The sequence below is a fragment of the Corvus brachyrhynchos genome, unplaced genomic scaffold, assembly GCF_000691975.1.
Source record: "Corvus brachyrhynchos isolate BGI_N302 unplaced genomic scaffold, ASM69197v1 scaffold200, whole genome shotgun sequence".
Taxonomy (NCBI): domain Eukaryota; kingdom Metazoa; phylum Chordata; class Aves; order Passeriformes; family Corvidae; genus Corvus; species Corvus brachyrhynchos.
The window spans coordinates 4038255-4061597 of NW_008236184.1; the positions used below are offsets into that span (position 1 = coordinate 4038255).

Genomic DNA, 23343 nt, shown 5'->3' on the forward strand with positions numbered 1-23343 from the left:
AGGTCAACAAAAATCTCCACTCAGGGTTTTGCTGTCTATCTGGAGGAGAAAGTACTGTTGAAGAGTTGGTTATCGAGGCTAACTCTGCTAAAAATAGCAGGAGAAACAGCAGAATAATAAAGTGAATAACAGGAGCCCATACTCAAATTATGCTGGTAACAAACACAATGTTCTGAGGGATTCTAAAATAGAGCAAACTTTTGTCCCACATTCCAATAATTTATTTGGAAGGCATGTTCCACTTGAGGATTGCCAAGAACTTTACAAATACTAAGCCTTTTAACATGTCTAAGGTATGTGCTGTGCCATTTTAAAAAAACCTCATAGGCAAAAATGGTAGCTATTTTTTTCCAGAAACCTGTGGTCTATAATAGCACAGAAAGTTTTCCTTCAGCAGTTCAGGGAAGCCTCTGACTCCTCAGGTATGCAACCTGTTGTAGCTTTCTACCTCAAATGAGTTTATGGACTAAAAAGATCAGTGGTTTGTATATATTTTCACTTTTGTCCCCTTCAGATCTGAACATGACATCCACGCTGCGAATGGAATTCGAAGTGACATATCTTAAAATTTCTAGCATTTTTTCACCTATGACAATCTAGTTGTGCTTTTTCCAGGTGTAAAAGTTAAAGGCACATGTGAGACACTGATTCTCCAAATACATGTGTGACTTAAAGATTAAATGGATGAACTTAGGACAACAGAGCTAAGGAAAAAGGTACCAGAATTACTAAGGCAAAAAGAACTGCTTCAAGAAATACATATACTTTAATGTCAGAGGGACCAAAACATGGATAGAATTGGACAGGAGTTTTAATACTGTAAAACATTTGAATTGAAAACTAAAATAAGTTTTTCAGAAGAAAGTTGAAACACATGGTTTTGCCCTGAGGTGAAGGAAATAGATGTCAACAAGCTGCAGAGCTTTGTGGTGAAAAGTTTTATGGACAAACGTTGAAGTTTTGCAGTGATTAGTTTGAATATATGCTTGTGGTACACCAACAGATTTAGGAAAGAATAAGCACCAAATCTTTTGTTAGCTGGAAAAATCAGGAAGCCTAGAATTTCAGAGGCTGCATGAGCCGCACAGTTGAAAACTTTTACAGCTCCTTACTCAGTCTGTGCAAAAAAGTGTAGTCTTGCTACAGTGTAGAGTTTTTTAAAAAAAGCCGTAAGCTTATACATACTTCCAAAAAATTCCATGTCGACCTGAGTGTATTACACAGGCACTGATACGTCTTCATGTTAAATGACCCTTATAATACATTTTCCTGCTTCTGTGGAGGTTTGCAAAGGTTTTCAAATCACAAATTAATTTGAAGCAACTTAGCACATGCTCCAGTAATCCATCAGGAAGTCAAGTAAATTACTGCTGGTGGTGATTATTGGTGAATACTGAAATTACCTATGAGGATTACTGCAATTGTAATTTATTTGGCAAGCAAAAATCCATGATCAAAAGTAAAGTGTGCAGTGATACTGTATATTGTCACTCCGTGCCCTGGTCTGACAGCTGCTGTGTTCATAATCTGGTCCTAGTTGGACAGTCCAGATGTCCAAGTCAGGGCAAAATCTTTCAGATAATAATTGTTAAAACTAAGTTCTGTGGTGTGTGTAGACAGAAGGTATTTTTTCGTAGTTCTAACAGATTTTCATGCCAAGCTTGGGACCACTGGAATTGCTGGAACTTCCAAAGCACTCACCACAGATTAAACTTACTTTTGCTTCATGTTATCTTTGACAGTAGCTGTATTATTTGGAAAAGAAAAAAATGTTTATACATGCCTGTTTTAAACAGCTCCCTAGGTTTATGGAAATTGTTGGGTGCTCCTAGGAGGAGGGTCCTTTAGGACAGTGTTTCTACTGGAGTGCTGACAATCTCAGTCCTGATGCTGAACAACTCTCCTGCTTGATTAACATTAGTCTATATAATTTAGTAAACAGTCTAAATCTCCACCCCCAGCTCCCTCAAATTTTGTTTTGAGGAAGGCAGAACTGTCCAAGGCTCTGAGTGTTGGGTCAATCAGAACTTGTTTTGTATAGAACAAGTTACTGCCTATAATTTAAAATGCCTTCAGGTTCTAAGAAAGCACTGCTGTGCTATCAGGGCATGGGAACAATGTTTTTAAAACACTTTGCAGCTTTCAACTTTCTGTGGTGTTTGTTTTTGTTTTCTGTAGACTCGAGATGATTTTCTTGGACAAGTGGATATTCCTCTTTATCAGTTACCGGTTTGTATTTTTTAAGACTATGAAAGGGAAAAAATATTTCTATATGCACTCTATTAGTTATCTAAGGAAATTAACAATACTGATAATAAAGTGATTACATTTTCCTGCTCTGTGGTTCTTTGTTTTATTTTGTAGATCTGTTAAGGATTTTTTAGTGCTGATATTTAAAAGACAGTGTAGGTTACCGTGTTTTTCAGTACTGGAGTGCTTTTAGCTTTTTCATAGATTTACAGTCTTAGAGATAAGAAGAGATTGTACTTATTGTCATGTCTTAAAATATTTTCTTTCGAGTCTGTAAATTTATTTTTAATGTTCCTTATCTACATAAACAGATACAAAAGAGAGTAAGTGGGAAATAGAGCTAGTGTTGCTTTGGTCAATTTTTTCTGTTTCTTATATTCCTTTTGCAAAACACATAATTAATTTTGAAGAAATATCACCAAGAATATTGAAATAAATAAGCTTTTTCATTTTCTTTTGAAGTCTCAAAACATTAGCAGATACTAACAGATGTATTAGAAACTGTCTTAAAGACAGGATAGCAACCTTGGCAAGCCCTTTCCAAGAGCAGGTGTTTCATTCTGTAATATACATAGACACTGAAAGGTAGTGCTTTTTTCTTGAACAGGATTATTGGTCTTATTGCTAAGATTAAAGCTGGTAGTGCTGTTACTCTACCTGAACCTGTAATTTAAGTTTTAAAGTGTTATAAGGCCTTTAAAGGAATTAATTGTAAATGTCTGATAGTTTTCTTTAATTTCAAGTGCTTGATAAAGATATTTCTTTAAAAAAAATTCTTATTCCAGACAGAAAATCCAAGTATGGAGAGACCATATACATTTAAGGATTTTGTTCTTCATCCAAGAAGGTTAGTAAATAACACATGGAAATTCTAACTTTCATATCTAAACAATGCTCTTATGTAATTAGTTGCAAATACATAAACGTTGTCTAAGTTTTTCTGTTTCCATCAAAGAAATTAGAGTAGCCATTTGTAAGATATTGATGTTCCACTAAAAAGCCAGTATTACTTTAAATACTTATTGTATTCAGAAGTCTGAAGCCTCAATGCCATTACAGAACTTAATTATTGTAGATTATAAGAAGTCAAGTTTGCATTGAAACCTTAAGAATAATCCTCTAGCTGTGCTTTTTCAGCTATTTTGTTTTACAAGTGCATGGTAAGATAATTTTATTTTCTCTTCTGCAGCCATAAATCAAGAGTTAAAGGCCACCTTAGATTAAAAATGACTTACTTACCTAAAACCAGTGGATCCGAAGAAGAAACCACAGAACAGGCTGAAGAATTAGAGGTGGGAAAAAACGTGTTTATTGCTGAAGAATGAATGTTATGAATCACTAAGCTATAAATAGTGTTTTAGAAACAAACCACTTAAACGTGATTGCTCGTATCTTGCAGACAATTTAAAATGTTTTAAGTTTCTACTGTTTGTACTGTTCAATGTTGTTTGACCCCAGACAGACACTAACATCTCTCTGGTTTTAGAATTTCAACTCCCTCCAATCCACAGGGATTTTTTGATCTTACCTACCATATATATGTAATCTTTGTAAGCACATCCAATGTAGATTAATGGATTTCTTTTCCAGACTTAACTCTATTCAGCATTACCACCTTTGCTGTAATTAAACTTTGTTACAGAAGGGTGTGTTCATCTACCTCATACATTCGCAGCATATGTGTGAAATGACAATATTTAAACTTTTAATGTATTCTGTGAATGCTCTTTATTTTCCTGCAATTAACAACTTCTGATACTAATATGTTTAAGGAACTTGAGGTAAAAATAAGATTTCTGCATGCGTAATATACCCTGTCATTTTTTAGAAATAAACACACTAAAACCAGAGTCAAATTTACTGGCTTAAGATGTAATGGAACTGCACCTTAAAAGGGGGAGTAGCTTGATAAATTGAGATGTGTTTTTTCAACTTCTGTAATATTAAGGTAATTACATTATGTCTCTCAGCCTGGGTGGATTATATTGGACCAACCAGAGGCTGCTAGCCAGCCACAACAGCAGCAGCAGGAAACTCCTCCACTGCCTGCAGGCTGGGAAGAAAGACAAGACATCCTTGGCAGGACCTACTATGTCAATCATGAATTCAGAAGAACACAGTGGAAAAGACCAACTGCACAGTATGTCTTTTAGACTGAAAATTCAAGTCTTATATTAGCTAGTGTAGTTCACCCTAGTTACACTGAAAGCAAGGAGAAATAAAAAGTGAACAGCTTGAAAATTAGTAGAGAGCTTTCCTTAGCTTAACTTTGAAGCCCACATGCAGTGGTCACTGGCTGGTGGTCATTTTGACTGTACTGTGCTCTGGAAGTATGTGTTCAAATAGAAACTGGTTGCAGTTGGAGAGATAACAACTATAGTAATGGAAAGTAAATAATTTTTCAGTTTTCAACCTGGTTTTTCCTTCCCATCAGGGACTTTGTTGAATTGTTTGCCTTATTTTATTCAGTTGGGGTTTTTTTGTCCTGGAATGCTACCTGGTTCTTCAGCTTACACTTCACATTGAGATGGATGCTTATTCATTTTAAACAGTTTACATTAATTTATATAGTCCAGACTGTTTCTTTTTTTTCTGCCAAAATGACTGTGATGTATGTTTTTGCTGTTAGCCTGGCTTACAGTTGAAAGATAAACTATGGCTGCTGTTTGCTGACTTGTCTCACCCTGCCCCACCAGGGACAGTGTGGCGGTCGCAGATCTTGGCAGTGTGCAGCTGGAGGCCCAGCACGTGTTCGCTCACCGGCGACAGATATCAGAGGATACAGAAAACGCAGACAACAGGGATTCCCCCGAGGTAAAAAAATAAATCTCAAAATGTTTCTGAAATGCAAGTGATTTTTTAATCTGGCCTGCTCAAAAAGCTTAACTACTTTTTAAAAATGTTTTCCCTTTATTTTCCTTTTAAAGAGCTGGGAAATTATAACTGAAGACGAGGCAACAATGTACAGCAGTCAGAACATTCAAATACCTCTCTCGCAAAGTAGTTGTGATATACAGACTCATCTTGCAGAAGAATTGAGTAACAGACTTACTACCTCTGGAAGTTCAGCTACTGGCCAGTCAACAGCCTACACTGTAAATTATTTTTCTCATTGTTCTAATGTAGAAATATCTACAATATTTTGCACAAAAGTCTTACTACTGATAGAATTAGATCCATAAATACTTTATTTAGGAATTGTATTTTTAATTTCATCTCAAATGCACAGATTTTAAGAATAGTCTTTTTGCTGTAGAATCCCATCTAAGCAAACATTTTATTCCTCTCTGCTTTGCTTATATGGATTTCTGCCTGAGGTTAAAACAGATTTGTGTGAGCTATTTTTCAGTCTGTAAATCTACCTCTTAATCTAGTGTCGTAGAGTGTTGAAAACTACGAATGAAAAAAGCTGTATCCTGAAAGCTTATTTCTAAGGGAGTTGTACTATGTGAGTTACTTTTCCCACTAGAATATGTTTTAAGATAGACCATTTTTCATTGTGAATATTGGAATAAGGTTTTGTGATTGGGTTGAGTAAACCTGCTGCTTCCATAGCAGCAAAAAATGGAGCTTGCTCACCCAGTTCCACAGCCCTTGTGCCAGTTGTGAAACTTGCCTGACCTCTGGGTGAGTCTGTTCAGCTTGCTAACCCAGCACAAAACTGCCCTCTTTTCCCCAACTGTGCTTTTTTGCAGTTTGAGCAACTGAAACAGCATGCTAGGTTGTCTGACAAATGATACAGTGGCAAAGGGAAAACAGCAGGAGTATGTAGCCAGGGTGAAACTTGTCTTTTTGGTGCTAGCAAGCAATTAAATGAGCTCAGCTGTCCTGTGAAACCGGAGCTCCACAAACAGCCTTGTAACCTGAGATGTGACATGAGAAATCCACTGTCCATTGAGGAAAGCCTATAGAGGTGACCCAGGCCATCTAGTCTGTTAGATTTTGGTATTGAAATAATAATTAGTTTTTGTGATGTTAAGAATACCCTTCCAAATGTAAATTTGGAATTGAAACAATTAGATAAACAATGTTTATCTAAGTTTGTACAAATGTATCACTAGTGTTGCTGGAAACAGACAAGTGAGAGTAACAAGACTAACTTGAGCTCTGCTATTCAGCATCCTGTGGATAGCAAGAAAACTGTTATTTCGGCTTGCTTGGGTGGCCTGAAAGAGGCAGATGTTCAAATTATTTACAAGAGTCAACTAGAATGGCAGTCTTGCCTTCCTTCACCTTCATTGTACCTCCCAGCCCCCCCCCCCCAAAAGTATGTGGATAGGGAAAAATCCTTCAAATAGTCCTGGAAATTCTGGAGCAAAATGAAGTACAGTTGCCTAATTGTAGGAAATGAGATCTAAATGTGGCTTTAGGCAGGAAGGTGGATACTTATGCAAAGTCCAGGGATTGAATTGCTCTTCTCAAACTGGATGTCTCAGACTCTCATATCTTTTCATTGTTGACTTAATCTACTCTCTGGAAAGTTGTGTTAGCTCTGTGTTAGTTAGTCTATCACAGACTTTACTGACCACACAAAAAGTTCTGTACTGTAAACTCAATTGTACTGTAACTATTTGTAATTAATGTTTTACATGCCAAAACATCTATTGCTAGAGTTTTCTGAACTTTCAAAAGCCTCTGTCGTCCTAAGATTATAATAAACTCTGTGAACTTGATGTTTCTAGCTGTTAAAACAGGGGTTTGAAAAATACGATATTAAATCATGTTTCAGAACAAGTACAGCACTTTGTTCAGGATGGAAACTGTAACAGCTTGAAGTATGATAACCATTGTTGACTGTTTGCTGTCATCCTTAAAGCTGCAGTAATAGCTAATGTATCATTCCTCTCTACTTCAAGAGCCATTCCAGCAGAAGAGGTAGTCTGCAAACATACAGACTTGAAGAGCAGCCTGCACATCCAGTGGTAAGTAATTTTTCAAAATACACAGGCTTTTAGCTGTGCTAGGTGCTGACATTTCAGATGAGATTTGGCCTTCCTTGCCCAGCAGCTGTCCTGACAAAATGGCAATTATGGGTCTAGTTCAGCTGTAAAGCTTTCACGTTTCAGCTTTGTTTAGCATTAGCTTGATGCATAGCCTGTAGAAGGAAGTAGTCTTACCCTGATGATATGAGTTTTGTTTTTCAAATGGTTTGCCTTATAAGTGTTTACTTCTAATTAAAAACTATACCACATTCCGTTATGGTTTCATGGTGACACTGCAAGCTGTGATTTCATAGCCAGAAGTACTAGGCTGCATCAGCCATGCCTAAACTAGATATATAAGTAAATCCTTTAACATGAGGAGTTTGAATTTTGTATAAACAAACAAAAATCTGTTACTTCATACTATTCAGTAAGTACTTACATATTTCTTATCTATTTTATCCAGTTCATAAAAGTCATGAACCTTCTGGGATATAGTTTTGTTGTTTTAATTTGACAGAGGAAAGCCTTTTCACAGTAAGTTTCATAGTTTCCTAATTGTTTTTCATCTGTTATCACTAATATTTAGTTACTGCCTACTTCATCTGGATTACCCCCAGGCTGGGAAGAACGACAAGATGAAAAAGGAAGGTCATATTATATAGATCACAATTCTAGAACCACTACCTGGATAAAACCAGTTGTACAGGTACTATCTGTCCTCAATTTACTGATGTTTGTATTCATTGAACCTTTTAAATATCTCGTGTAATAGAAGTGGAGAGATGGCTTTGAAACAGAACACACAAAAGGCGTAAACTGGTAAAGTACCGCATAAAATAACTGAGAGACTGCACAGAGAGTTAGGAACAGTAACATTTATGGCAAGTCACTCTACTGTGAATGTACCAAGAAAACCTTCTGGAGAGCTGTAACTGACTGGGAAGGCTGGAAGGCTTCTGTAAACCTTTAGCGTAATCAGTGATTGTTAGTCAATGTTGTTTTGATATTATGAAATCTGTGTACTGTCAGGCACTTGCTTTATGAAACTGCTTTCGTGAGTCAAAAATATAGGTTAATAGAAAAAACACATTGCTTTACAGGGCTTTGATTTGATAGGATGTTTTTTGGTCGTTTACCATAGACTGCTGTGGAAACAAGTCAGGTGTCAGCTGCACAAAGTATTTCTATGGGAAGACAGCCACAAGCAACATCAAGTGATTCATCACAACAGTCTTCTCATCAGCAGCCTGAAATGGAGCAAGGATTTCTCCCTAAGGGCTGGGAAGTCCGACATGCACCCAATGGGAGACCATTCTTTATTGACCACAATACCAAAACCACAACATGGGTAATGGAAAACTGCTCTCATGAACTGAAATTCTAGTTCCTCTTGAGTCAAAACTTTGCTGCTTTCAGCAAGCTTCTTTATGTTTCTTTAGTGCCAAGATAGCTGTGTCTGTCTGTTCAGGAGCATGGTCAGAGCATGGTGCTAATAAAGCCAAGGTGGGGCGTTCAATCCCTATACAGGCCATGCACTTAAGAGTTGGACTCCATGATCCTTGTGGGTCCCTTCCAACCCAAAATATTCTCTGTGAGTCTGAGTGATATGTAGTAAAAATGCCTGTCATAATACCTGTCATGAGTAGAAGATCATCAATTCTACTTATTGTATTGGTACTTGAAAGTTTAGCTTGGAAGAAGGAAAACGGGAATCTGCTTTGCAGATGTGAAGCACCTCCTAAATGACATTGCGGCATTGTGATAGCTTATAGGAGCTGTTAATAGAAATGAGTTTTGTAAACATACCTTCAACAGGAAGTCCATTGCCTTGAAGTTATCACAGGGCACAACACAAATTTCTGTAAATGCTTAGAAAAGCAGACCAGGTGCAAGTACCATATGGATGAGGGAGCTGTACAGCTGCAGTTCCACAGAGGGGCACTGCACACCACTTGGCAGTGCTATTAGATGGGTTTTAGCATCTCAAGAGTAAGTCAGTGTTACTGTCAGATGAAAGGGAAGGAGAAATGCATTAAGTTGATTCAAAAGGGGTATTCTTTTTTCCAGGTATATGAAAAGAACTCATTTAACACAAACACCTTCATCCTATCTTCCACAAAAAACCCCAACCTATCAACCAAGCAGCAAAAAACCCCACCAAACCCAAAAAAGCATAAGGTGTGTCAGAAACTGTGTGGAACCCACAAAAAACCCCAACCTATCAACCAAGCAACAAAAAACCCCACCAAACCCAAAAAGCATAAGGTGTGTCAGAAACTGTGTGGAAAGAGTAATTTGACTCAAACACACACAAAGTGAGTTGAATGAGGGATTAATATTTATATATATGTAAATAAAATAAAGTGAGATGTCACAAGATGATGATTGTAAATTACTGGAGGACTGAGAATCCACAAGGATTCCTCTGGCTGCAGAATATGCAACCATTACTAAGTTGGTACTAGGCATATTCTTTACAAAATCATTAATAACAAAAAAAAAAATTAAAAGCAAAACAAAACAGCAAAAGCATTTTAACATGCTGCTTGTTTCCTTTTCAAAGGAAGATCCAAGACTGAAAGTTTCTGCTCATCCGAAGAGAAAGACTTCCCTAGACCCAGTAGACCTGGGCCCATTACCAGTAAGTAAACCATTCTGTACTTGTTTTGCAGGTGAAACAATTTAACTATTTAAATTGGCATTATTGAAATTTGCACATGAGAAAATGCAGCCTGCTTTTTTCCTACAAAAAATACTCTGTTTTGAATTTCAGTGCTGACAGTAGATGGGGGGGAATGCCCATAACTGCAGATCATGTTGAGTTCTGTTCACACTGTATGATCAGAAATTTATAATAAAAATTTAATTTAAATGTTGCCTTTTTACAGCCAGGGTGGGAAGAGAGAACTCATACAGACGGAAGAATATTCTTCATAAACCACAGTATGTACAATGTAGTATTTTCCCCTACTCATCATTTTATTTGTGAACATTATTTACATGAATGGAACTAATTAAGAAATGTCTTGCAGATACAAAGAGAACACAGTGGGAGGATCCTCGACTGCAGAATGTGGCAATAACTGGTCCAGTAAGCTCTCCTGATGTAGTTTTTTGTATTTTTCAGAAATGTTATATGTTAATAGAATCCAAACAAAATCTTGTTATTTATCAGTTAGTTGGTCTAGAAAGTGAAACTTCCCAGGTATTTAAACAAAGCAGTTTTATTTCTTTTTAAAGACCGTTTCTGGGGAAATGGTCTTTAAATGCCAGAAAGAAAAACCAGTTCCCATGGTAGTAAGAAAGTTTCCTTATAGACTGGGGAGAGGGCTTTGAAGTGGGTAAGAGAGTCTATTTCTTTTTTGTCCACACTAGCTCAATTCATGAAGTAAACTTGAGGAAAAAGAAAAAAAAAAAAGAAAAAGGGTTAAAAAGGAATTAAATTAATTTTCAACTGAAAAATAATTATCCTGCCTTGGTACTTAATCTGAAGTGCAAAATTACCAGAACTAATTGCAAAGATGGTTTGCATTATAATTATAGATGGGTTTTAGTGTTCAGCTGATATTTGTGTTTATTAATAGCCTGCATATGCAAACAACCTTCCCTGTCCATGGAAAATAGAGGTGTTTGTAGCCCGGTCTCGCATGATACAGCAGGGAAAGGCTACGCATTATGGACGTCACCAAAGGCATTTTGGTCACTTTGATCTGGGCCACTCGGGGATCTCAGGCAGTTACATCAGCTAGTGGTGAAGTACAGGATGAATTCTGTGGATCCGATCTGAACAGAGAAGTGCTTTTTGTTCCAGGGGTTTATAAACTGGAAGTCTGCCCTGGCACTCAGTAAAACATTTATTCCTGTTATCTCAGAATTTAAATGGGTTATCTGTGTTTCATAAGACACACCAAGCTTTTTTCCTTTTTTCCTCCCCAAAGGCTGTGCCTTACTCCAGGGACTATAAGCGGAAGTATGAATTCTTCAGAAAGAAATTGAAGAAACAGGTTAGTAATCAGTAGGAATCCAGCAGGAGGTTATGAAATTTAGGCCCCTAAACAAGGGAAAGCTTAGGTTACAGGGAAGGTAGACTTACTGTCTGATCACAAATACATTTGTGAAGCAGCAACTTGGTAACAATTAGCAATAACAGTTCAATCTAACAGCAGGGTTTGTGACTTTATGCACTGATGAGACTGCAGGCAATCTAATTGAAAAAGTAGAAATGCTCAAAGATTAAACAGTTGTGAACCTGAAAGTAAGACTGGCAACAGAAAAGTTTGGAAATCACTGATCAAGCATAAAATAGTTTTTGAAACTCAGAATATGGAAAGTTCTCAGAACAGATTTTAGTCTATGTAGAAATCTCTACTGTTACCATGGTCAGGCTGGATGACTACAATGAACTGTTACAGCCTTAAAATCTGAAGTTTATGACTCTTGTTTCCATCTTCTAGTTTGAAGTGGCAGTGCCAGGTATATTTATAACATGTAGCATAAAAGACTGTAAATAGCATCTGGACAGCCAGATAACAATGAGTCTCTGCACTGCTTCAATCAAATTGTACATCCTTGGGAGGTATTTTACATATATAATAATAACCTTTGAGTTTAGATCCGTGCTTCACCTTTTACCTGCCAAGTCTGCCTATGTATTTTGAGCTGACATGTAAATTGCACACAGTTATATGCACCTCATTTTTTGTGTTCCTTATCAAACAAGATTGGCATTCATTCAAATGTCAGTATCTTAATATGAGAAGTGATAGAGAGCTCAGCCACACAATACAGTTGTGGTAGTTTAAGAATTAAATACAACTGTAGATTTTGTCTTAAGTAAGAGAATGGGACACCTAGGCTCATAGAATATTGAACTAGAAGGTGAAATAAGTCAGGTAAAATGGTTCTAGATAATTTTATGTGTCAACTAATCAAGTGTGTAATATGATAAATGTTCAGTGTGAGAAGAGACTCCGTGCCTTGCTGCATGCAGAACAACTGCCCATATGCTGTTACTAGTAAGAACTTACTTTAGCTGTATTTTTGTAGCATGAAACAGAAGTTAGTATCTGAAATTCTCTCTATTTTGGTATATTTTGTTAGTTGAATTGTAGGTAAATAGAGAGCCTCTTTTCAATCATATTGTGTTATGTTTTTATGTAAGGAAAGGGTTTCTATGCCCTCTTTGTCTATTTTCAGAATTTGCATATTCTGCAAAACTTTAAGATGCTGGGTTTTGTTTTATTATTCTGTGTTTTCATATTCTCTCTTTTAGAGTGATATTCCAAATAGGTTTGAAATGAAAATTCATCGCACAACTATCCTTGAAGATTCTTATAGAAGAATTATAGCTGTAAAGAGAGCAGATTTCCTTAAAGCAAGACTTTGGATTGAATTTGATGGTGAAAAAGGTTTAGACTATGGAGGAGTGGCCAGGGAATGGTTCTTCCTTCTCTCCAAAGAAATGTTTAATCCTTATTATGGATTGTTTGAATATTCAGCTACGTAAGTAATACTAGTCTGGAAGATGTGAAAACTTAGGAAAAGCAGATCAGTTGTGTTTCTCATACCTTCTCTAAAAATGGGATTCCTGCCCCCCCTGCAGTCTATGGGAGGGTTTAGTTGATAATAACTGTAATAATCTGCACCTAGTTGTTTGACAGAAGAGTAATGTGGAGACAGTACTTGTGGGGTTTTTTTACAGCAGTCTAACGTAAGCCATGTCATTTTTGCATGGACAAACCTGCTTGTAACCATCTCCTGCGTACAGAAGAGGCAGTATTTAACCAATAATGCAGAGAATGTTATTCTGACTACTTCAAAATTAATGGGAGTTAATCCCTTTTCTTTGGTATATCTCTAATTTACTAAAGTAGTTCATGGTAGTTGTTTCTGATATACTAGTAGTCTTCTATTGAATATTGTAGCATATTCAATAGAAGATAGCTATCATCATGAAAAGCAGTAACTGATTTAACTAGTGATGTCTTTCAGATCTTCAAATGTGAGACTGTTCCAATAGTACAACATTTTGTTTCTCTTTCTCTTCCCTGCTCCCTTCCTTCAACTTCAGAGATAACTATACTCTGCAGATCAATCCAAACTCTGGACTTTGCAATGAGGATCATCTCTCTTATTTCAAGTTTATAGGTCGTGTGGCTGGAATGGCTGTTTACCATGGCAAACTTTTGGATGGTTAGTATTTTTCTTATGTAATGTGATATTCAGATTAATATTGTGCCTGTTTTGAATCCTAAGTTCCATCTGTTCAATTTGTTTCTTCTTCTTTAAAGCCTTTTTTATTCGTCCTTTTTACAAGATGATGCTCCAAAAACCAATAACACTACATGATATGGAGTCTGTGGTATGTAATTTGCTTTATCATGTTGATAAATTTCATGTTAAATTATAATTTTTATGTATAAGAACTATAATATTAACTATTTCATATATATAATGATATATTATATAATATTATTAATATTATATATTGTGTATATATCTTCAATAGCATTTTGAAGGTTGAAAATGCATGATTCAATGATATTTTATGCCACATCTGTAAGTTGCGTAGGAATTAAAACTTCCAATGAAAATCGAAGACCTAGACTCAGATTTAAGTCAGTTAAGCTGTATTGGAAACTTGAATCTAAACTTTCTGTGATTTTTCTTTAAATGTTTTAGACACTGAGGTTAAAATTGAATATAAATACCTTTAGGATCCTATCTTAACCTGCTTTTTTAATTAGTTTGTCTTTGATTATTAAAATTAATAATTTCAGGAGTGAAAATATTTGAGTGATACAATGTAACATTTTTTAGAGGAAAATATGTCCCTTAGACTTTTCTTGTTTGGTTGGTTCCCTGATAATGACTCTTATCTAGAATACTCATGAACAAAGTGATTTTTATTCTATCTTTTTAATCTGTTACTGGTTTTGCTGCTCATCAAGATTACAGAATATAGGTCCTATCTGTTTCTGAGTAATAGATTTATAGATGTGTCCTGATTTTTTTTTTTTTTGGTTTGGTTTGGTTTTTGTTCTGTACTCTAGAATGATGGAATGGTTTGGGTCGCAAGGCAGGGACACCTTTCACTATCCCAGGTTGCTCCAAGCCCTGTCCAACCTGGCCTTGAACACTTCCAGGGATGGGGCAGCCTCAGCTTCTCTGGGCAACTTGTGCCAGTGTCTCACCATACTCATAGTGAAGAATTTCTTAATATCCAAGCTAAATCTACCCTCCTTCAGTTTAAAATCATTATCCCTCATCCTGTCACTACACTTCCTGATAAAAGGTCCCTCACCATCTGTTCTGTAGGCGCTGTATTGGTACTGGAAGGTGCTGTAAGGTCTCCCTGGAGCCTTCTCCAGGCTGAACACCCTCAGCTCTCCCAGCCTGTCTCCAGAGCAGAGGTGCTCCAGCCCTTGTAGCACCTTGGTGGCCTCCTCTGGAGATGCTGTAGCAGCTCCGTGTTCTTATGCTGGGTGCCCCAGAGCCGGGCACAGCTGACTAGGGAGACAAAATCACTTCCCTCAACCTTCCGGTCACACTGCTTTGGATGGAGCCCAGGATGTGGTTGGCTTTATCTTAATTTTCATTTCCTAAGGTTCTTTGTAGTAAAGTCTAACAATAAAAGGAAAATAAATACAGGATGAGAGACAAGAGAAGAGTCCAAAAGATGTTACTTATATCTTACCACCATTTTGGTATGTGAGACATTTACATAGATTGCTGAGCCTTCGGGTTTCAAAGGTCTTCAGAGCTTTGTACAACTGCAGTGTCTCTGTATCCAGTACAGGATTACCCTAGGTAGCAGTGTTCACTGGGCTGTCATGGAACCTCTTGCAGTTTGTAAGGTGGCTACTCTATTTTGTGTTTACTAGTTTTGTAATTCTTTCTTAGGATAGTGAATATTACAATTCTCTGAGATGGATTCTTGAAAATGATCCAACAGAACTGGACCTCAGATTCATTGTTGATGAAGAACTTTTTGGTCAGGTTAGTAGGTTCATGTCAAGTAGTATAGACAAAACATGAACAAAAATGTTTGACCTGTGAAATTAGGGGATTTTATTTGTATGGTGTTAAGAAAACCCCTTCGCTCTCTCAACTGCTTTTCAGTCATGCAGTGCTTTCAGCCTGGCTGTGATAAAGGACTTGGAAATAAGCAGAGCTTTAAAAAATTGCTTGTGCTTTTTTGTTAAATACTACTTGCATTGAAATGTAGCTGTTGCTGTGAAGGCAACCAAGACTAAGACATCCATAGTCCCATTACGTGATCTGGAGTAGAGGCTGGGTTTATATGATTGGCTGGAAAGGATGAGCTCTTTCGAAAGTTGCTGGAATCACTGGGAGATTTCTCTTAAGATGTACTAGAAACCTATAGAATAAACAAGTTTGTTACTGCTTACAAAGCTATTTAAGGTAAGTCATGTTAGAAATACCACAGGTCTTGAATAAAACTTCAAAATTACAGGTGCCAGCTAGATGTAAGGATAATAACCTTTGTGGTCTTGTGTAACACCAGTGATCCTAAGAAGCAGCAATGAAACTGTATATCCATGATAACTGAAAATGAGATATTTGTCTCCTGAGGTTCTAGTAATATAAGTCACTTTGTAAGAGAGATGCACATTGATTCACTTACTGGGATCATTGCTGAAATAGTTTCTGTAATTGTTTTTCCTTGATATTTGGAAGGGAGGCTGGGTCATATGCAGTTAGTGAAGTCTGCCTGACTCTGAACTTGTGTGCAGTCTTGGGTGGTGTGTTGTAGCAGGTCAGAAAAAATTGAGGTTTCCCATTGCAGTCTAGCACCCTTCAACATTACATCTTTTTAAAAAAAATGTACCACATTCTATTTGTTAGGTGACCTGTGGGACTTGATCTGTTTCTCGTAGTTCTCAGATTCTGCAGTCTTCAAGAGTTGCGTGAATTACCTAATATTAACATATGAATTCTGTTACATACTCACCTTGTTTAAGACCTATTCTGTGCATTGCATTTAGACCCATCAACATGAACTGAAAAGTGGTGGATCAGAAATAGTTGTCACCAACAAGAACAAGAGAGACTACATTCAGTGAGTAGTGGCTGCTGTGTGCAATGTATCTCACTGGACTGGCCTCTAGTGCAGGCACTCTATTAGCTTTATTTACAAAAAGTAGTTGTTGCTTTATATATAAATAACTTTTATTTTAAATGTGGTTTTGTTTGGTTTTTCTTTTTTACAGTCTTGTAATTCAGTGGAGATTTGTGAGCAGAGTACAGAAACAAATGACAGCCTTTAAAGAGGTATAATTTTAATTACATAATAAGTTCTTCTAAGAGTTTTTTGCATCTGATACTAATTTTCTTTTGACGTCCTGAAGATGCACAGATAATTTTGTTAAAGATATAAAAAAAGGCAGTGATACTGTTTGTAGTGTCATCTTTGAATTATTTCACAGTTAAAAATATTTTGGTATACTTTTACTGAGGTGTTCAATTCATATTGAAAAATTTGCTTATTTCTCAATTCTGACTGGCAGCTTTAGCTGTGGAGCAAACTATTTAATGACCTCTGGAGAAATTAAACTTAATTAAATTATATTAGTTTGATTTAAGCTAGGTCATTTACCCTTACTTGTATAAATTGTATTACGTATATGATATTCAGACTTCCATACTCATCACTCAGTGTTGCACAATAAAGATGTGAGTAGTCAGTTAAAAGTAGTATAAGGAAACTGGGGACTACTGGTGTCCAAACATCTGTATTTGATATATGGCTTTGGCTCTCTTTACCAAAGCCTCTAAATATTCTTCTCCATGACTAAAAATGCTTAAATAATGTTGACTTGATTTTTACAAACTTTCCTCATCTTTTATAGGGCTTTTTTGAACTAATACCACAGGATCTGATTAAAATTTTTGATGAAAATGAGCTAGAGGTAAGTGTATTGTGGAAAAGAAAACAAATTGTGTTGAAACTTAAGTTTACTGACTTAAACTTTGGTGTTGTTTGTTTGTTTGTTTATCTGTGTAGTTATTAATGTGTGGATTGGGAGATGTGGACGTGGCTGATTGGAAACTACACACAAAATACAAAAACGGCTACAACATAAACCACCAAGTAATACAATGGTTCTGGAAGGTATCATGAAGTTCTAATATTTTCTTACTGAAAACGTTTTTCAAAAGCTGCTGCCTTTCTGCTATACTAGTTTATAGTTTGATTCATTAAAAGGTTAGGCAAATATTATTTGACCATTAAAATTCCTGAGAAAGTAAGAAAGCTAAAGGTGAGTTGCATGGTAAGAATGTATATTCAATACTGAGGCTTGCTTTTTCAAAAACGTCCATGTCTGACTGGGGTTAAAAATATTTGTGTAGGTTTTCCTGGCATGGTTGCACTAAAGAGGTGTTAAACTCTTCTGTTTAATAAATTACAGGAATTTGGCTTCTAGTTCATAACATCAAGAAACTTCAAAGAAAGTGAGGGGCCAGGTCTTCAAGGGAGGCACTTTAACAGCCTGCTAGGCTGTAACCATACTCCTGTTACAGTGCCATTAAAAATTGTTGACTTCATAGCTTTAAGCAATAGGCAGAGAAGTAGACTGTGTGTCACTAAAAAAATGCATATGTATATCAAAGATAATGATTTAGAGGTAGATACTGTGTTGCTTACTATGTGGCTATGTTGTCTACTAGCTTAAAACCTTAATTTTAAAATAAATCTTTAATTGTAATCATTATCATACCATAGGCAGTCTTAATGATGGACTCTGAAAAGAGAATAAGATTACTTCAGTTTGTTACTGGCACATCACGTGTTCCCATGAATGGGTTTGCTGAGCTGTATGGTGAGTACTTAAGATTATCTTCACAATTAAGTAACAAAGAACCCGATACCAACATTGTCCTGATGTTTGACTTCAGACATTGGCAAATTATTTTTCAAATTTTGTTTTAAAATTTAATATGTACTGGCAGTTATAAGAAACAAAGTTAGAGAAGAGTCACTTATATCACGTTTCCCATGGTCTGTAAATGCTTTGTTTTAATTCTGGTTTTGGAAGTTTTCAAATGGATAGGACTTCTCAAATGAATGTGGATTTTTAAAGTTCTCAAGAGCTGCAAAAATCCCTGTTTAACACATGATTGAGCTTGAAGAAAATTCTCAGTTATCCAAGATCTGATTACAAAGACATGCTGGCATCAGCAGTTAACTTCAGTTCCCCGACTGCTTTTATCTGCTCACAAGCCACAGTTGTACAGATGCAGTTGTTTGTAAGGATATACTCCAAAGGGGACCACTGAAATGACACGAGTTAAGCATAAAGCCAGAAGAAAAGTAGTGAACCTACAATGCTGAGGCTGAAACAAGCAGAGGACAGCAGGGAGCGTATTTCAATAGCAAAGCCAGAAAAGCCACTGTGGGCAGACTGCGGGCAAGCAGATAGAGCAGCCCACAAAGGGTGGGGCTGCTTGGCTTAGGGGGGAAGTCTGTTCTCAGCTGCCATCAGCTATTAAGTTTTCTGCTAGATTACTTTATTAAGGCTAAAAGTGCTTGGGATGCTGTGCAAATGACTGAATAGCCTAACTTGCCTCTTTGATTAAACATTTCCTTTCTTATAAACAAGACATTAATTTGTTTATAAAACAAAAGGATTGTGAACAAAACCACCCATCTATGTGTTCCCATTTACCCATGTCTTCATTTTTATCTTAAATACTTGGGTGTTTTTTTTCTGTTCCATCAGTAAATGAGTTGTGAGTTCCAGTGGGAAGGACAGTGTCTTCAGCAGGCTTGAGCCGTGTGTCTGCTGCTGCGCCTGAACCTTGACATTGTTTTTGTTGCAGCACATGCTCATCGCAGGGGAACCCAGTCAGAGTTCTGCTGCCTCAGGAGTTCTGCTTATTTGTCTAAGAACACTACTAGAGACAGAACTCAGAAGTGATACAGGGAAGAAACTGCTGAAGTTCTTGGCTTCCTTCTACCCAGGGATTAGAATACTTGGGCAGTCTTCTGTAGTTGTATTCACTCACTCGTTAATGAAAAATTCAACTAGCAGTTGTCTTGCACAGTGCAAGTTTTTTTCTCTTACAGTTATTTCTGCTTTACTGTGGCCAGCATGGCATCCTTACGGAACCCCAGTAACAATTATATTTCCTGTACCTTGTCTTGAAAGAGCTGTAGGTGGTTTCTCAGTGTTTTGTGCTGGTCCGTGGCGCTTTGCTGCTGCCGGGCTGTTTCCTTCCCACGCCCGGTCTGCGGCCCTGGAGCCGCTTCCTAGCGGAGATCTCCCTCTCGTGGCACAGACAGGCATTTCTGCTCCTCAAACGCGAGTGCTCCGAGGCCGGGAGCAAACCCACCCGCGCTGGAGAACTAGGACACTGAACAGTCTCTGAAAAATAGTGACTTTTTTGTCTTTCTTTTTTTTAACTGTACAGTCTTCTCCCAGTTTAAGGAAACGGTTACAAAATGCCCTTTGCATCTACTTGCTGAGAATTGAGAAGTCCAAGAAACTTTGAGATATGACATGCTGTAAGGCAGTTGTTGAAGGACAGAGGGAGCTGGGGCTGCCCTTGCTAGCCAAAAAGTGTTCTCTCGGGTGCATAAGAACATGCTGGAGTACACATATGATTGCCGTGTTTCCAGAAGTTCTCAGTTACTCTACTTTGTTGTTGTGTAGGTAAAGCTGGACATTGAAGACTTTCTACCTGGTTATATAACTTGGCATGTGGTGATAAACATGTATCCGTTTTTACATGCAAAATTTATAACAGTATAAAATGGTCTTGTCCAGAAAATTTTCAATGCCAGTTGCTACACATATGCATTTAGGTCTTAGGCTTCTGAGTTTAAGGTGTAAAAGTCTCTTGAAATTGAGGTATAGCAAGAAATAATTAAAATACAAGTGAATTGGGATTATTGGCCATTACTGACAATAGTCTGTATTTTATTCATATAGATAGCTCCTTCTAATGTCAGAACTGGATTGCAAAACCCCCAAATATGTCGTAATTTTAATTTCTGATTCTAAAAGGATCTTATAATAGGTTGAAAATGGGTGTGTTCTTTTCTGCAGGTTCAAATGGACCACAGTTGTTCACAGTTGAGCAGTGGGGTACCCCTGAAAAACTGCCAAGAGCTCATACCTGGTGAGTATTTAATTCAGATAAATTATGACCTCTAGTAAGAGTGATAAAATGCTTAAGAGTTTTCATCTGTTTTTCAGCTTTAATCGCTTGGATTTGCCTCCATATGACTCGTTTGAAGATTTATGGGATAAACTTCTTCTAGCGATTGAAAACACTCAGGGTTTTGATGGGGTTGATTAAGACACAGACATAAATTATATTGGTCCAGTGCTGCAATTTCATTTTAAAGGTTTACAAACAAATCTGAATTTTCCAGGGACTACCATTGTATTTAGTCACATGGCAATTGAATCTTCATAGTATCACATGTAAAATAACTAAGTATTAAAAATCACTAACTTTTGAAAATGTATTTTGTCATTTCCCTAGTTTTGTGTACTTTGCCAATACATGCAATATACACATTGGATCAGCCAGTGCCAAGTAAGTCAAAACCTAAAATATTTTATCAGTTGCCTCCTGTACAATATTTGAGACTGTCCTGCAGTAAACTACTGAAGTAAAGCTGTGAAGAAATCTTTGCAGAGGATTTAAATTTGATTTGCTGCTTTAAGAACAACAACTGAAATTGTTAAACTGTTTTAGAAAAATCCCCAGCCAAACAAAAAAAAAGCAACAAACCTAACAAACTTCATGTATTACAATATCATAATCTGTGCTGCTTCAGGCTCTTTGCAACAGATCTGCCCAAAGCACCTTATAACTCAGCACATTAGATAAAACATTGGAAAACATTTGTTTGCAGAACACTGACTTGCTGACATGGTTGTTAGACTTCTGTTTCTTCTGACTTGCTTTTGCTAAAACAATGTAACAAACCCAAGATTTTTATACAAAACAGATAAGAAGCATAATTCTGAGTTTTAATGAGAAATTATATCCATTTTTTGTCTGAATTTGTATACCGATGTTGGTTTATTGAGTGTTCATCACTTTTTTTGATAAATTTGTAGCTGAATGATAATATTTTCAATTCAGCCTTTTGCAACAAATCAATCTTAAAGTGAAATTTGTATGGATATCACTCAGTATTTAGTTACTGATAGTTAGAGGCCTTTATTATCCATTCTTGCAGTATTGCACTACATAACAATAAAGAACATGTTTACAGGGTTTTCTGGGCCAAATTCAGCAGTCTGTTATGTGCAAGCTCCTCTAAACTGCATGGTGGTTTTGCACATGTGATCAGGTGCAGAATTTGGTTCTGTGATATGTTTACAGGTTGCTAGTTTCTACAGCTGCATTTTTATATTTTTTTTTCTCCAGTGTTAGTCTAGAAACCAAATTTGTTAATACAATATAACCAAAGTCATAACCAACAACATGCAATTTATCATAGATAAACTTGTCATATATAAATATTAGTTTGATTTCTTTTGTAAATGTGGGTATTTTTTGTATTAATGTTAAGACTGTTTTTGAGCAAGTGCTGGTTAAAATGATTAGCAAAGTTGGTTCTGAAAGAAAAAAATTGGTTTGTATACCTGGCTTGCTCAAATTTTAACATTTTATTACCAATATGATCAGAGGAAATGACAGTACCCAGCTTTGGCCAGCAAATTTCTGTTTAGTCACAGTCTTTATAAATATGCAAGAAGGAAGTGTAGCACATCTCTCTCTGAAGATATGTAAATTATGTAACAAATGTTAATGGGTCTTAAGGGATATTTAAAATCCCACTTTGTTTTATCCTTTGACTAGGTCATTAGGACTGAGAGTATTACATGTAAATAAAGGTAACTTATACAAATTTCCCAAATCTATAAGCAGTTTTGTACAACGTGAATGATATATCAGTAAATCTGTATAGATTTGAATGTAGCAGGTTTTGTTGCATACTTCAAAGTATAAAATAAGGATCCTGAGAGCAGTAAATAAAAGTTTATTCTAATAAGTTGTGATTCAGTTCTTTGAAGTGCAAATGAGTAATCTTGAAATAGCAAGAATTTAGTAGTTTTTATACTCCTAGGTAGGCCACGGCAGTAATTCCACCACAACATGCTGCTACTTTTGCAGAGCTGTGAAGATGCAGCAGTGCTGTTTCCTGGTGTTCTGTTCCTGAGACGTGCAGCCTCGGAAAAATGCACACTGTGTTTTTATAGAAGCTCTAGGTCTCTGTCAGCCTTCAGTGCATGGCCGGCCTAGAGACGCTGAGGGGAGGCCCCTCAGCAACACTGCTGACCAGGTGAGGCAGGGCCAGGCTCCTCCTTGCTCTAGGAACCTTCCCAGCAGATGCACAGCCAGCACAGCTGGATGGGGAGTGGAAGAGGGGCCCTGAAACCCTGCACCTGCAGCAGGGAGTGCCCAGCAACACATCCTTTCTCTGGGCTTTAAACTAGGTTTGTGGGGGAGTGGTGGGTGATAGCAGCTTGTGCTTAAGTAAAGGAGAGGTTGGTGGTGCTGAGTACCATAGAATGGCCTGGGCGGGAAGGGGACCTTGAAGATCATCCAGTTCCAACCCCCCTCCCATTGGTAGGGACATCTTCCACTAGACCAGGTTGCCGAAAGCCCCATCCAACCTGGCCTTGAACACCTCCAGGGATAGGGCAGTCACAGCTGCTTTGGGCAATGTGTTCCAGTGCCTCACCATCCTCACAGTAAAGCTTTTCCTAATATCTAGTCTCAACCTACTCTCTTTCAACTTGAACCCATTCCCCCTTGTTCCATCACTACATGCCTTGCCCCGTCTATCCTGTAAGTTCCCTTTTGGTATTGGAAGGGTCACTACGTGCCTTGCCCCATCTATCCTGTAAGTTCCCTTTTGGTATTGGAAGGCCACAGTTAGGTCACCCTGAAGCCTTGTCTTTTCCAGAACAATCCCAATTCTCTCAGCCTTTCCTTAGAGTAGAGGTGCTCCAACCCTCTGGTCAGCTGGGGCAGGGTGATAAGAATGAGGCAGCCTTTGTGGAGGATGCCACAGGCTGAAGGGGGCTTGCCTTGTGTGCCTGAACACAGAGGCAGACAGGGAAAAGCCAGGAGGAGTAAAAACATGGCTTGTATGGCTGGATGCAGGGAGGACTGT

The 23343-nt window shown here is 37.3% G+C and overlaps 1 protein-coding gene across 8 annotated transcripts in view; it reads left to right on the forward strand.

The window, feature by feature from the left end:
• The window catches only part of NEDD4 (neural precursor cell expressed, developmentally down-regulated 4, E3 ubiquitin protein ligase), a 50949-nt gene extending 28734 nt beyond the window's left edge, over positions 1-22215 (forward strand). For 4 of the 8 annotated variants that reach the window (XM_008637207.2, XM_017738065.1, XM_017738069.1 and 1 more), the window contains 24 exons: positions 2179-2229; positions 3036-3097; positions 3440-3542; positions 4221-4390; positions 4947-5064; positions 5178-5345; positions 7107-7172; positions 7762-7881; positions 8317-8523; positions 9739-9816; positions 10064-10118; positions 10208-10266; positions 11114-11179; positions 12448-12677; positions 13246-13367; positions 13466-13536; positions 15078-15173; positions 16184-16257; positions 16409-16469; positions 17048-17107; positions 17203-17310; positions 17923-18019; positions 20249-20321; positions 20399-22215. In XM_008637207.2, coding sequence (XP_008635429.1) covers positions 3051-3097; positions 3440-3542; positions 4221-4390; positions 4947-5064; positions 5178-5345; positions 7107-7172; positions 7762-7881; positions 8317-8523; positions 9739-9816; positions 10064-10118; positions 10208-10266; positions 11114-11179; positions 12448-12677; positions 13246-13367; positions 13466-13536; positions 15078-15173; positions 16184-16257; positions 16409-16469; positions 17048-17107; positions 17203-17310; positions 17923-18019; positions 20249-20321; positions 20399-20501 — 2352 coding nt within the window. In that variant the 5' untranslated portion in view covers positions 2179-2229; positions 3036-3050 and the 3' untranslated portion in view covers positions 20502-22215. Of the gene's footprint in view, positions 1-2178; positions 2230-3035; positions 3098-3439; positions 3543-4220; positions 4391-4946; positions 5065-5177; positions 5346-7106; positions 7173-7761; positions 7882-8316; positions 8524-9738; positions 9817-10063; positions 10119-10207; positions 10267-11113; positions 11180-12447; positions 12678-13245; positions 13368-13465; positions 13537-15077; positions 15174-16183; positions 16258-16408; positions 16470-17047; positions 17108-17202; positions 17311-17922; positions 18020-20248; positions 20322-20398 lie in introns of those variants that run through there. The other 4 variants (XM_017738056.1, XM_017738063.1, XM_017738050.1 and 1 more) reach the window with 2 other exon arrangements.
• The last annotated feature ends 1128 nt before the right edge of the window (positions 22216-23343 follow it).